Raw genomic sequence first — 15,092 nt, forward strand, 5'->3', positions numbered from 1 at the left:
TAAATAAATATTTTGTAGTGTACCATCTTAACTCCTTTGTTTCTTTGACTTTATTTTTTGTTTTGTTTCTTAGTGGCTGCCTTGGGTATTAAAACTAACATTTCAACTTACTCCAATCTTTTAGTTTCAGTAGGATCCAAAAATTTCCTTTAGTATGGCTTCGTCCCCTTCGCCTTGATTTTTGCCATTATTGTCATACAAATTATACCTTTATACATTATATGGTCACCAAAAGGTTTATAATTCTTGCTTCATGCAGTTAGTTTTTTCAGGCAGGGTTTCATTCTGTTGCCCATGCAGGACACGGTCACAGCTCAGTGCAGCTTCAGCCCTCCAGACTCAAAGCAATCCTCCCAGGTAGCTGGGACCACAAACATGTGCCACCACACCGGATAAATTTTTTTATTTTTTGTAAAGTTGAGGTCTCAGTATGTTGCCCAGTCTGGTCTGGAACCTCTGGGCTCAAACTGATCTCCCGTTTTAGCTTCCCAAATTGTTTGGATTATAGCAATGACCCACTGCACCCAGCCCGGTTGTTCTTTAATTAGAAGATTCATATTGTCCTTCATATTTACCTGTGTATCTTTGCCAGTATTTTTTCATATGGATTCAGGTCAGTGTTCAGTGTCTTTTCATTTCAGCCAGGATTCTTGAATTTTTCTTGTTTCAGCAGGACTGCTAGCAATGAATTACCTCTTTTTGTTATCTAGGGAATATCCTAATTCCTCCTGTATCTTTGGGGATAGCTTTGCCAGATGAAGGATTCCTGGTTGGCATTCCTTTTCTTTGAATATTTTGAATATGCTCCCCCACTGCTTTCTGTCCTCCATGGTTTCTGATGAGACATCAGCTGTTAATTTATTGAGTATTGTATGTGATGAGTTGCTTCTGTCTTGCTGCTGGTAAGATACTCTCCTTGTCTTTTTTCTTTCATCAGCTTGATTATGTTGTTCTAGGTGTGAATCTCTTTGAGTTTATTCTAGTTAGAATTTATTGAATTTCTTGGATGTCTAGATTAATGTTTTTTATAAAACTAATGGGGTTTTCAGTCATTATTTCTACAAATCTTTCCGTACCTTTTTCTTCTCTCCTTGAGGCACACTCAGTGGTGTTCCACATGTCTCTTGAGTTCTCAGCCCCTCCCACTCTGCTTTTTGTTTTTTGTTTTTTGTTTTTTTCATTTTCTCAGGCTGGATAATTTTAATTGATCCATCTTCAAATGAACTATTTTGTCTGCTTGAATGTATGGTGGGACACGTGGTTAGTGGAACTTTATTACAGTTACTGTACTTTTTCTGTTTGGTACGTTGTAGAGTGTAGTGTTTGATGGGAAAAAACGAATTTCTGTTTGGTTCTTGGCTTTTTTTTTTTTTTTTGCTAATTTCTATGGACATGCTTTTTGAGATAATATTCTTATGCTTTCCTTCAATTCTTTTGATATACTTTCCTTTAAATGTGTTCTGTAGTGGCTGGGTGTCGTGGCTTCAGCCTGTAATCCCAGCAGCCCTTTGGGAGGCCGAGGTGGGTGGATCACCTGAGATCAGGAGTTTAAGACCATCCTGACCAACATGACAAAACCCCGTATTCACTAAAAATGCAAAAATTAGCCAGGTGTAGTGACAGGCGACTGTAGTCCCAGCTATTTGGGAGGCTGAGGCAGGAGAATTGCTTGAACCCAAGAGGCGGAGGTTGCAGTGAGCCAAGTTTGTGCCACTGCACTGCAGCCTGGGCAACAGAGTAAGACTCTGTCTCAGAAATAAATAAAATAAAATAAAATAAATAAAATGCAAATAAATGTGTTCTCTGAACCTATTTAAGGTAACCGATTTGAATTCCTTGTCTGGTAAGGCCAACAGCTGTGCTTCCTCAAGGATCATTTCTGCTGATAGCTTTCCAGCCCTTTGTGTGGGATACCTTTTGTTTCTTTACAGGTCTTGTAATTTTTTTGTTGAAAACAGACAACTTTAAATAATATGGCATTTCCTGAAATCAGATCTTCCCTCTTCAGCAGAGCGTATTGTTTGTTATTGCCCTTTTTCTGTTTAGTGACTTTTCTAAACTAATTCTCTTCTTTATAATAGTTGGCTACTGAAGTTCCTGCTTGGTTAGCCTTGTTGTCAGCTAAGATTGACAGAGATTTTCTTAAACTTAATCTTAGATGTTCTTTGGGGCTGACTTTCAGCACTAAGCCAGGCAGTTCACAGCCACGTTAGTCTTTACTTCCAAAGTTTTTTTTCTTCTCTTTCTCTTTTTTCTAATTGAGACAGAGTCTCACTCTGTTGCCCAGGATGGAGAGCAGTGGCACGATCTCGGCTCACTACAACCTCCACCTCCCGGGTTCAAGCGATTCTCCTGCCTCAGCCTCCTTCCTGAGTAGCTAGGATTACAGGTGCACGCCACCATGCCTGGCTAATTTTTGTATTTTTAGTAGAGTCGGAGTTTCACCATGTTGGCCAGGATGCTCTTGATCTCTTGACCTCGTGATCTGCCTGCCTTGGCCTCCTAAAGGGCTGGGATTACAGGCTTGAGTCACTGCACCCGGCCCAAAGTTTTTTACAGATTTTTTTTTTTTTCGGGCTGAAGTTTCGCTCTTGTTGCCCAGGCTGGAGTGCAGTGGCACAATCTTGGCTCACTGCAACCTCCGCCTCCTGGGTTCAAGCTGTTCTCCTGCCTCAGCCTCCCAAGTAGCTAGGATTGCAGGCATGCACCATTACACCCAGCTAATTTTGTATTTCTTTTAGTAGAGGCGGTTTCTTTTTTTTTTTTTGAGACGGAGTCTTGCTCTGCCGCCCAGGCTGGAGTGCAGTGGCCAGCTCTCAGCTCACTGCAAGCTCCGCCTCCTGGGTTCACGCCATTCTCCTGTCTCAGCCTCCCCAGTAGCTGGGACTACAGGCGCCCGCCTCGTCGCCCGGCTAGTTTTTTGTATTTTTTTTTTTTAGTAGAGACGGGGTTTCACCGTATTAGCCAGGATGGTCTCGATCTCCTGACCTCGTGATCCGCCCGTCTCGGCCTCCCAAAGTGCTGGGATTACAGGCTTGAGCCACCGCGCCCGGCCAAGTAGAGGCGGTTTCTTATGTTGATCAGGCTGGTTTCGAACTCCCAACCTCAGATGGTTCACCCGCCTCCCAAAATGGTGGGATTACAGGTGTGAACCACTGTGCCCGGCCTTCTTTACAGATTTTTAGTTAACCTGTGGTTTGCTCCAACTGTGATAGTCTTCCATCTTGGACAGGCAGTCAGTTTCAGACAATTACTTTCAAATGTTTTTTGCAAACACTTCATGCAGAAAAGATTTTTGTTTGGGTCAGTTTTTAGATCAAATAAATCCAACCTTGTCATAGTGTTCTCACACAGACTCCCTATACAGGTGAAATCATGACAGTTGACTGAGAAGGAGGCTTTGATGTTTTAACCTTGTTTTGACTCACTTCTCAGGCTTCTGGTTTTCATTGTGATTGAGAACTGTCAGCTTCTAAGCTTGCTGTGTAGCTGGAGATGGGAATAATAGGGTAAATTAGTATGCTAGAAAGCTTGATAGTCTCTTGAATAAACGTTTCCTACTTGTTTATAAGCCTTTGGTTAATTTCCAAAGTTCTGAAAAAGTTGATTCAGACACTTTTCTAGTTGCTTTTGTGAAGGAGAGGAAATCAGCCCATACCTTATCGTTTTGCCTTATGAGAATGCATTTTTTTTTTTTCTTTTTTTTGAGACAATGTCTTGCTCTGTTGCCTCCGATTAGCTGGGATTACAGGCAAATGCCACCATGCATGCCAGTTTTTTTTTAATGGAGCTTCACCATGTTGCCCAGGATGGTCGCAAACTCCTGAGCTGAGGCACTCCTCCTGCCTTGGCTTCCCAAAGTGCTGGGATTACAGGTATGAGCCACCACGCCCGGCCAGCATTATTTCTTTTTGTTGTTTGAATAGTCTCTCTCTGTTACCCAGACTAGAGTGTAGTGATATGATCATGGCTAACTCACAGGCTCAAACAATCCTCTCTGCATCCTAAAGTCCTGGGATTATTGGCATAAGCCACCTATGCTCAGCCTTTTTTTTTTCCCCTTGAGGTCTTACTGTGTTGTTGAACAGCCTGAAGTTCAACAGGCACAATCATAGCTCAATGCAACCTTGAACTCCTGGCTTAGTCTTCCTGCCTGAGCCTTGTGAATAGGTGGTCCTATAGACATATGCCACCATGCTTGGCCTGATGGTCTTTTTGTCATAATTAGAGAGAAACGTGCCTCTAACACCTAGTAGTGTAGAAACCAATGATACTAGGCTGGGTGCAGTGGCTCACACCTGTAATCCCAGCACTTTGGGAGGCCGAGGGTGGGTCACCTGAGGTTGGGAGCTCAAGACCAGCCTGATCAACATGGAGAAACCCCGTCTCTACTAAAAATTAGGCGGGCGTGGTGGCGCGTGCCTGAAATCCCAGCTACTTGGGAGGCTGAGGCAGGAGAATCGCTTCAATCGGCAGAGGCAGAGGTTGGGGTGAGCCAAGATCTTGCCATTGCACTCCTGCCTGGGCAACAAGAGTGAAACTCTGTCTCAAAAATAAAATAATAAAAAACCAATGATACTGGCTACAAACATTCCACAGTGCACAAGACTGCCTTGTACAAGAAATAATTATTCATGGCTGGGCGCAGTGGCTCAAGCCTGTAATCCCAGCACTTTGGGAGGCCGAGACGGGCGGATCACAATGTCAGGAGATCGAGACCATCCTGGCTAACACGGTGAAACCCCGTCTCTACTAAAAAATACAAAAAACTAGCCGGGCGAGGTGGCGGGTGCCTGTAGTCCCAGCTACCTCGGGAGGCTGAGGCAGGAGAATGGCGTAAACCCGGGAGGCGGAGCTTGCAGTGAGCTGAGATCTGGCCACTGCACTCCAGCTTGGGCGACAGAGCCAGACTCGGTCTCAAAAAAAAAAAATATATATATATATATATATAATCATTCATTCCAAAGCACTCTGCTCTATAAGCTCTAAATATTCTGCAGTTTCAAGTTCTAAAGTGTAGCCTTTTACATTTATACATTTTAATCAATCAGCAGTGGAATATTCTGCAAAGATAATTGCCTGTTAAAATTGTGCAGAATGTGTTTTTTTTTTTTTTTTTTCCCTTTGAGACAGAGTCTTGCTCTGTCGCCCAGGCTGGAGTGCAGTGGCGGGATCTCCACTCACTGCAAGCTCCGCCTCCCGGGTTCACACCATTCTCGTGCCTCAGCCTCCCGTGGAGCTGGGACTACAGGCGCCTGCCACCGCGCCCAACTAATTTTTTTGTATTTTTAGTAGAGATAGGGTTTCACCGTGTTAGCCAGGATGGTCTCGATCTCCTGACCTTGTGATCCGCCCGTCTCGGCCTCCCAAAGTGCTGGGATTACAGGCGTGAGCCACCGCACCCGGCCAAAATTGCACAGAATGTTTTTATTGTAGGAAGGCAGTTTACCTAACTTTTGGGTTTCAATTAATATCTTTAATTGATCTATTTGCAGTACTTGACTTGTTGAAAAATTTAATAAGATAATGTATCCAAAGTATTCTGAGTCCATACTGATGATAATAAATGTCAGAGAAGGAAAGTTATTTCAACTAATAAATACAGAAGTTATTATGATGGAGTTGTAATCGTTAATGTGTGCTAATAGTAATGGGTATATGTTTGAAGAGCAGGATAATTATGTAGTTTGAAAATATCTCTCCACAAATTACATTGTAATTACAAAGGGGGAAAACAACTTCAGTGGAGAAACCTGTCAGATACCATGTTAGTCTGTTGATCAAAGTGATCACCATCTGAAACCTACATCATGTGTTTCATAGAATGCACTGAGAAGAATTCAAAGTAATTTATACCGTAAGGTTATGATACCTAATTTGAATTTAGAACATTAGACAAATCAAGGGACATTCTACAAAACAACTGACTTGTACTTCCCCCCCCCTTCTTTTGAGGCAGGGTCTTGCTCTCTTGCCCAGGCTGGAATGCAGTTGCAAACTTGGCTCACTGCAACCCCTGCTTCCTGGGTTCAAGCGATTCCCTCAACCTCCTGAGTAGCTGGGACTACAGGCGCACACCACCACACCTGGCTAATTTTTTGTATTTTTGGTAGAGATGGGCTTTTGCCATGTTGGGCAGGCTGCTCTTGATCTCCTGACCTGAAGTGATCCACCTGCCTCTGCCTCTGAAAGTGCTGGGATGACAGGTGTGAGCCATTGCACTTGACCCTGACTTGTACTTAAAAGAATAAAGTCAAGAAGGACACGTAAAGGCTAAGAAAATCTTTCAGATTAAATGATCTGAAGAGAGGTGACAACTTAATGCAATGGAATGGATCCTGTTCCAAGGGAAAAATAGCTTCAAAGAGCATTGTGGGAATAGTTGGTATAATGTGAACATGGCCTATTTATTTTATCATTGTTAAGCTTCTGATGTTTGATTTTACATGGCTATGTAGGAAAATGTTTTTCTTGTTTTTTTTTTTTTTTTTTGAGACGGAGTCTTGCTCTGTCGCCCAGGCTGGAGTGCAGTGGCCGGATCTCAGCTCACTGCAAGCTCCGCCTCCCGGGTTTACGACATTCTCCTGCCTCAGCCTCCCGAGTAGCTGGGACTACAAGCGTCCGCCACCTCCCCTGGCTAGTTTTTTGTATTTTTTAGTAGAGACGGGGTTTCACCATGTTAGCCAGGATGGTCTCGATCTCCTGACCTCGTGATCCGCCCGTCTCGGCCTCCCAAAGTGCTGGGATTACAGGCTTGAGCCACCGTGCCCGGCGGAAAATGTTTTTCTTATAGAAAATATATAGTGAAGGCTGAGGATGGTGACTCACACCTGTAACCCCAGCACTTTAGGAGACTGAGGTGGGCAAATTGCTTGAGCTTAGGAGTTTGAGACCAGCCTGGGCAACGTCGCAAAACCCCATCTCTGAAAAAAACATTTAAAAATTAGCTGGGCATGGTCTGTGTGCGTGGAATCCCAGCAACTGGGGAGGCTGAGGTTGGAGGATCATCTGAACTCAGGAGGCAGAGACTACAGTGAACCACTGCATTGCTGCCTGGGCGACAGTGAGACCCTGTCTCAAAAAAAGAAGAAAACATGTAGCGAAGCATTTAGGGATAAATTCATGATATATCCAAACCAATGCTGCAGGACAAAAAATACAGAAAGAATGGTTAGATTAATAGGGCAAATGTATACCCTTGGCATGAAAAGCATTTGTGGGAGTTAATTGTAATATTCTTGCCACTTTTTTTATTTATATTTATTTATTTTTTTGAGACGGAGTTTTTCTCTCGTTGCCCAAGCTGGGGTGCAATGGCGCCATCTTGGCTCACTACAACATCCGCCTCCCAGGTTCAAGCTGTTCTCCTGCCTCAGCCCCCGGAGTAGTTGGGATTACAGGTGCATGCCACCATGCCCAGCTAATTAATTTTTTTTTCATTTTTAGTAGTGAGGGGGTTTCAGCATGTTGGTCAGGCTGGTCTGGAACTCCTGACCACAGGTGATCCGCTGCGCCTGGCCAATTCTTGCCACTTCTAAGTTTGAAACTGTGTCAGAAATAAGAATTTATCCCTAAATAATAAAGGTGAATATTTTAATTTACCATATTTTATTCTAAAGTGCCCATTTTATTTTTCTTCCTACTTTAACTAATTTCTGAAATGATGTGTCAAATTGGTGATGTGTCTTATAATTGGTGGAATTACTTTTTTTGTTTTTCCATAAGACATAAAATGTTAGTGTGGCTTACACAGTTGAAGGCATTTGGATTCAATGCAGTATAATATAATTACCATCTACTGCTTGGTAGCCTGTTTTTCTGACCCGTGGCATTGGTCTTTTTGGAACACTTTCTTTTTAATTTAATGGTTTGTTTGCTTGCATTTTTTTTGTGATTGGTAAAACATAGATGGTGGTTTTAAAGTCAAAACCCTAAAGCAAGATACATTTGGAGAAATCTTACTTTGAACTCTGATACCTCTACCTTGTTCTCCTTTTCTCCTGTAGTTAGCCACTGTCATTAATATTTTTACATTATCTTATATTAAAAACAAATACATACTCATTTGTATATTTATCCTTCACTGTAGAAGAGATAATACACAACTTGCTTCTTGATCTTATATCCTAGAGTTCACTCCATACAATTAGAGAGCTTCCTTGTTTCTTTTAATTGCTGCCTAATACTCCATTGAATGAGTTTTCTGTACTTTAGTCAACCAGTCTCCTACTGGTGAAAATTCACATTGTTTTCGCTCTTTGTATTACATATAGTGTTGCAGTGAGCAGTATTTTGCATCCATCATTTTTACCAATGTGTAATTGGACTACTAGAAGTGGATGTGTCAGAATAATAGGTAAATTCATGTGCGATTGTGTTAGGTATTGCAAAATTTTCCTCCATAGGGATTTTTCTGTTTTGTAAAACCAGCAGTGTTATAGCATCTATTTCCCCACAGCTTTGCTAATACAGTATGTCCCCATTGTTATGGTGAGATATGGGACAACATGGAGATACGGTGTCTCTATGCAGTTTTAATTGTTGTGGAGTCTTTGGAATGCAGATACATTTGTAAATGAAGCTTCAGATGGCCTCTTGTTTCCTTAAATTTGAAATACCTTTAATTATTTTGAGCATTTTTGTGGAAACTAATGTTCTACTTGTTTCTAAAGTAAATAAGTAGACCAATACCTTTAGGAGTGTGAGGCTCCCTTTTCTTTTTTGTGGTCTGCATAGTGTAACAATAGGAATGCATTTCTGAGATAGGTATCATTAGGCAATTCTGTCTTTGAGGATTATATAGTATACTGGTAACAAACCTAGATGGTATAATGTACTGTATACAGTTTGCCTATGTGGTATGGCCTATTCTTCCTAAGCTACCAACCTGTACAGTGATGGTACTATACTGAATATACTGAAGGCAATTATAACACAGTGGTATTTGTATATTTAAACAGAAAAGGTACAGCAAAATATGATATTATAATTTGTGGGACAACCATTATATATGTGGTCCCATATACCATTTTGTTGACTGAAATGTCATATGGTACGGGACTGTATTTTTCTTCCTGGCTTCAATGGACATAAAACAACTTGTTTATTTCATTTGTTTCTATGTTCAAACTATTGTTATTTTGCTGGCACAAGTAAAAATTTTCATAGATTTTTCTCTGTCGATTTAATGTAATACAGGCTTATTCAGTACTGTTAGCACCCTAGTCTTTTTGTTTTTTTTTTTCTCCAAATGTGAAACCACTTTCTTTTCTGAGGGATCACTTTTACTTCTTAATGCCAGTAGTAACATTCTGAATTTAGGTGGGAAGATTTAAGACTAAGTTCATGTACAGCTGCTACTGCTTTTTTTTGTTGTTTAAGATGGAGTCTCTCACTGTCGCCCAGGCTTGAGTGCAGTGGTGCAATCTCGGGTCACTGCAACCTCCGCCTCCCAGGTTCAAGCAATTCTCCTGCCTCAGCCTCCTGAGTAGCTGGGGTTACAGGCACTTGCCACCACACCTGGCTAATTTTTTGTATTTTTAGTAGAGAAGGGATTTCACTGTGTTGGCCGGGCTGATCTCAAACTCCTGACCTTGTGATCCACCCCCCGTCTCTGTCTCCCAAAGAGCTGGGATTACAGGCATGAGCCACCGTGCCTTGCCCTTTTTTTTTTAAATTAATTTTTTTAGAGACAGAGTGTTGTTCTTTCTCTAAGACTGGAGTGCATTAATGTGATCATAGCTCACTACAGCGTTGAAATTCTGGGCTCAAGCACTCCTCCCGCCTCAGCCTCCCAAGTGGTTAGGAGTACCGTCATGTACCAACACATCTGGCTAATTTTGAAAATTTTTTGTAGAGATGAATTCTTGCTGTGTTCACAGGCTGGTCTTGACGCTCCTTAAGCGATCCTCCCACTACTGCCTGCCTCCCAAAGTGCTGGGGTTATAGGTGTAAACCACCTCCACCTCCCAGCTATCATGTAGAGCTGCTTTTTTTTTTTTGATATGGAGTCTCACACTCTGTTGCCCAGGCTGGAGTACAGTAGTACAATCTCGGCTCCCGGGTTCAAGCAATTCTCCTGCCTCAGTCTCCTGAGTAGCTGGGATTAGAGGTGCCTGCCACTTGCCCGGCTGATTTTTGTATTTGCAGTAGAGATGGAGTTTCACCATGTTGGCCAGGCTGGTCTTGAGCTTCTGACCTCAGGTGATCCGCCTGCCTTAGCCTCCCAAAGTGCTAGGATTATAGTCGTGAGCCATCGCTCATGGTCCAAGTAGAGCTTCTAAATACAAAGGACCCCATAGTTGTATGAGGCAATACAGACTGAGTATCCCTTCTTGGAAATGCTTGGGATCAGAAGTGTTTTGGGTTTTGGGTTAAAAAAAATTTTTTTTAAACGTTTGCCTTATACTTGATTAATATACACCTCCAATTCAAAAATCCAAACTCCAAAATGCTCCAATGAGCATTTCCTTTAAACATTGGCATTCAGAAAGTTTTAGATTTTATAGTGTTTGGGATTCAGATTTTCGGATTTGGGATGCTCAACCTGTAATAGCAACCTAAGACAGGAAAATTGGTATAACTGTCAAGTAAACATTTACCCTACTTGACATTTGTTTTAGAGGTCAGTCGCTTCTTCATGTGCTTGTTAAAGGTAATTACTATGCATGGTGTTTTTGTCTATAAGTACATGTATTATCTTAGACTGTGATATACTAGTATAAAAATTGCATGCCTGTTTGCTTTGATATGTTTGGGTTTGGGCATAATTTTTGACAAAGTGGTTAAAGCTATGGAATGTTTCTTGGAGAATTTTAAAATATTTTGGTTGTACTGTATACTAGTTTGTTTCAGAAGTGCAAATTAGTTTCAAGAGAAAGCCAGTACTCAGAAAATTCTAGTGATGAGTGACAAGTGCAGAGGGATAGAGGATGTGGCAGAAATTTGGCTACATGTTCCAGCAAGTTTTCTTTCCCCTTTCCCTTTACTTCTCGTCTCTTACCCAGGCTGAAATGCTGTGGTGCGATTATAGCTCATTGCAGCCTCGAACTCCTTCACTCTATCAGTCCCCCCAACTCAGCCTCCCAAGTAGCTGGGAGTACGGGCGCATGCCACGAGACCAGGCTCACTTTTGTTTTGTTTTGTTTTGGAGACGGAATCTTGCTCTGTCGCCCAGGCTGGGGTGTAGTGGCGTGATCTCTGTTCACTGCAGTCTCTGCCTCCCAGGTTCAAGTGATTCTCCTGCCTCAGCCTCCTGAGTAGCTGGGACTACAGGCGTGCACCACCATGCCTGGCTTATTTTTGTGTTTTTAGTAGAGATGGGGTTTCACCATGTTAGCCAGACTGGTCTTGAACTCCTGACCTCAGGCAAACCGCCCACCTTGGCCTCCCAAAGTGCTGGGATTACAGGCATGAGCCACTACGCCCAGCCTCGACTTTTTAATACTTATTTAATATTTGTAGACGTGGGATCTTGCTATTTTGCCCAAGGTTGGCCTCAAACTCCTGGCTCAAGCAATCCTTCCACCTCAGTCTTTCAAAGCAATGGGACTACAGGTCAGGTATGAGCCACTGTGCCCGGCCTCAACAAAGTTTCTTTATTAGAAAATCAGATTGGTACTCGGGAGACTGAGGCAGAAGAATCGCCTGAACCCTGTGGGGCAGAGGTTGCAGTGAACTGATACCGTGCCACTGCACTCCAGTCTGGGTGACAGAGTGAGACGCCATCTCAAAAATTAAAAATAAAAAATAAAAATCAGATTAGTTTACTTACATGTTCTGGGGAATAGGAACTGAATTTTTTTTACTTCTTCCCCTCTATTTTAGGAGTGTTTCTCAGGAACTATCGGAAACTATCCTCACCATGGTAGCCAATTGCAGTAATGTTATGAATAAGGCCAGACAACCACCACCTGGAGTTATGCCAAAAGGCCGTCCTCCTAGTGCTAGCAGCTTAGATGCCATTTCTCCTGTTCAGGTAAACGAGTGCTACATTTGATACATCTTCATTTGCCATAGATTTGGAATAGAATAAGCTTCTATGTCTTTAATAAATTGTCTGAATTTGTTACATTTTGGATAACTGCATGTCTAGCATCCACTTATTTTAAAGGAGATATGTAAATAGGCATTGTAGTTAAGAATAGATTTTATCATCAAATAGAACGTGACTCTAAGAGGAAATGTACAAACAACTTTATTTAGGTAAATGAAGAGGGTTTCTTTTTAAAATATGAATTACATAGACTCTTGAGACCTAAGCACTGCCTTTGAACCTGATGTGTCTTGTTTGTAGCTTCACGGGCCAAGCAACAGTGCTAGAGCATAACGACTTGTTATAACTGGGGCTCTTCAGCTCTCAACTGAACTGCTCTTTTAAAAACAAGGTACATTTAAGTTACTCCCTGACATCAACCACCCCCTTCTCTCTGGGAGCAACATATTGCGCTTCTATTTTCAGATGCATTGAATGGCATATTGGGTTTTAAGGAAAGAAAGAGGCTAAAACTTAGTGATTCAGTGGCTACTTCCCTATAAAAGGCATTTGCTTGTCACATTCTATAGCCATGAAGGTATGAAGTAGTGCCACAAACTTAAGAAGCCTGGAAGTGCAGTTTATTAGATATTTTAAAAATACATATTTTGGTGAATAACATACCTTGTTTTTGTTTTCAAAATTGGAGCTGATCTTCCCCCACCTCCAAAATCCCCAAATTTTGACTAAATTTATTTTGACTGGGAGATTTGTTTCTAATTTCTAATATTTCTATTTATGTTGAAACTTAAATTTAGCTTGAGAGATTGTTTTAAAGTGACTTATTGGAATTTGTGAGGATTTATTAATATAACTGTCCCATGTCACCACTAAAAGTTTAGGGCAGTCCATCTTAAGTGTTGTTCATTAGATTTTATAGCCCTTTTTATGGCTCTGTTACAGGTTGAGCATCCTTAATCTGTAAATCTAAAATGCTCCAAAGTCAAACTTTTGGAGCGCTGACATGACACACCACAAGTAGAAAATTCCATATGTGATCTGATGTTATGTGTTGAGTTAGAACATAGTCATAGTTTTGTTTCATGCACAAAATTCTTTTTTTTTTTTTTTTTTCCCAATGAGACAGAGTCTTGCTCTGTCGCCCAGGCTGGAGTGCAGTAGCCGGATCTCAGCTCACTGCAAGCTCCGCCTCCCGGGTTTTCGCCATTCTCCTGCCTCAGTCTCCCGAGTAGCTGGGACTACAGGCGCCTACCACCTCGCCCGGCTAGTTTTTTTTTCTTTTTTTTTTTTTTAAGTAGAGACGGGGTTTCACCGTGTTAGCCAGGATGGTCTCGATCTCCTGACCTTGTGATCCACCCGTCTCGGCCTCCCAAAGTGCTGGGATTACAGGCTTGAGCCACCGCGCCCGGCCTCATGCACAAAATTCTTTAAAAAATATTGTATAAGATTACATTCTGGTTATGTGTATATAGGTATATGTGAAACAAGTGAATTTCATGCTTTGACATGGGTCCCCTCCCCATGATGGGATTGTTATGATATCTGGTTATGTATACGCAAATATTCCAAAATCCAAAATTGAAAACTTTTCTGGTCCCAAGTATTTTCAATAAGGGATTCTCAACCTGAACTTTGTCAAAGGCAAAACTCTTTAAACCTATTCCATATGTGACACAGTAAGAAAAGTGACTGACACGCTTGACTTGATAACTGGGATTTAAGTATTATTGTGATTGAGTGGGTGTAATAGTTTGCTTTTTAAGATTATGAAGAGCTGTTGTTAAAGACTGCTTTACGTGTGTCTGCCTTTCCTCGAAGTATGTTTAATACATTTTTATAATGTTTTTCTTTAGATTGACCCTCTTGCTGGAATGACATCTCTTAGTATAGGTGGTTCAGCTGCCCCTCACACCCAGAGTATGCAGGGTTTTCCTCCAAATTTGGGTTCTGCATTCAGTACCCCTCAGTCACCAGCAAAAGCATTTCCACCCCTTTCAACCCCCAATCAAACCACTGCATTCAGTGGTATTGGAGGACTTTCATCACAGCTTCCAGGTAAGGGGGAGGCAAATGAGAGCCTGGATTATTCATAAGTTTCATTATGCCTTACTATTTGGTAAGGGGTTTGGAGTCACTATGACAAGGAAAGCTGCTTAAATGAAATTGTGAAAGCTGCTTCAGTATCCAAAGTTGGGAAAAGAAAAACAGATTATATTCCATTCAGTCTAATTGGAGGAAAGAATTAGGATATTTGTAGTTGTAAAGTTAATTGAATTATTTAGTAAGGATTTTGTGTTAACATGATAGTATAAGTGGTAGCATGTATGTTAATCACATTCTAAAGGACTTAGATCAAGGACTCACAGCTTTGTGAATTCAGGTTGATATAATAAAGGTAGAAACTATTGTACATATCAGGTTCAGGCATATGTTCTGCCTGCCTTATTGCATTTCACCAACCTTGAAGATGATAGGACATCCTAAAAACATTTTAAGGTTTTTTTTGGGGGGAGGGACGGGGTTTCGCTCTTGCTGCCCAGGCTGGAGTGCAGTGGCGCTATTTCAGCTCACTGCAACCTCAGCCTCCTAGGTTTAAGCGATTCTCCTGCCTCAGCCTCCTGAGTAGCTGGGATTACAGGCACCCACCATCATGCCTTGCTAGTTTTTTGTATTTTTAGTAGAGACAGGGTTTCACCATGTTGGCCAGGCTCGTCTCAAATTCCTGACCTCAGGTGATCCACCCACCTTGGCCCCCCAAAGTGCTGGGATTACAGAACGTGAGCCGCCGTGCCTGGCCACGTTTTCAGTTTTTTTCCCAGATACCGTGGCATGTAACTTTACATTGAAATAAAAGCTACATTTTTTTGGGTTGTTGTTGTGATTGTTTGTACCTACCTCTTCTTAGCCCCCTGTACTTGTTCTGTTGACACTGTAAGTTCGGGCACTAAAACCTAAGGACTTCAATGTCGTCGTTGACTCTGATCTAGTTAACATTGCTGCTCTAATCTTCTAGCTTTTATGATTAATTCATTTAAATAAATGTTACTGAACTTACTAAGGCCTTCCTAGCAAAGCTCTAATTATTGTCAGATTCCGT

At 41.7% G+C, this 15,092-nt stretch overlaps 1 protein-coding gene and 1 non-coding gene across 8 annotated transcripts in view; both read left to right on the forward strand.

Moving 5' to 3' along the window:
- CNOT1 (CCR4-NOT transcription complex subunit 1) overlaps positions 1 to 15,092 on the forward strand; it is a 112,607-nt gene that overhangs the window by 60,504 nt on the left and 37,011 nt on the right. For all 7 annotated transcript variants that reach the window (XM_030924797.1, XM_030924800.1, XM_030924799.1 and 4 more), the window contains exons 17-18: positions 11,827 to 11,977; positions 13,849 to 14,050. In XM_030924797.1, coding sequence (XP_030780657.1) covers positions 11,827 to 11,977; positions 13,849 to 14,050 — 353 coding nt within the window. The remainder of the gene's footprint in view (positions 1 to 11,826; positions 11,978 to 13,848; positions 14,051 to 15,092) is intronic.
- LOC115895346 lies at positions 12,259 to 12,394 on the forward strand. The gene has a single exon (XR_004055552.1). It is a non-coding gene; the product is annotated as a small nucleolar RNA SNORA50 (small nucleolar RNA).

This window comes from Rhinopithecus roxellana, chromosome 20 (genome assembly GCF_007565055.1).
Source record: "Rhinopithecus roxellana isolate Shanxi Qingling chromosome 20, ASM756505v1, whole genome shotgun sequence".
In the NCBI taxonomy this organism is placed as follows: Eukaryota; Metazoa; Chordata; class Mammalia; order Primates; family Cercopithecidae; genus Rhinopithecus; species Rhinopithecus roxellana.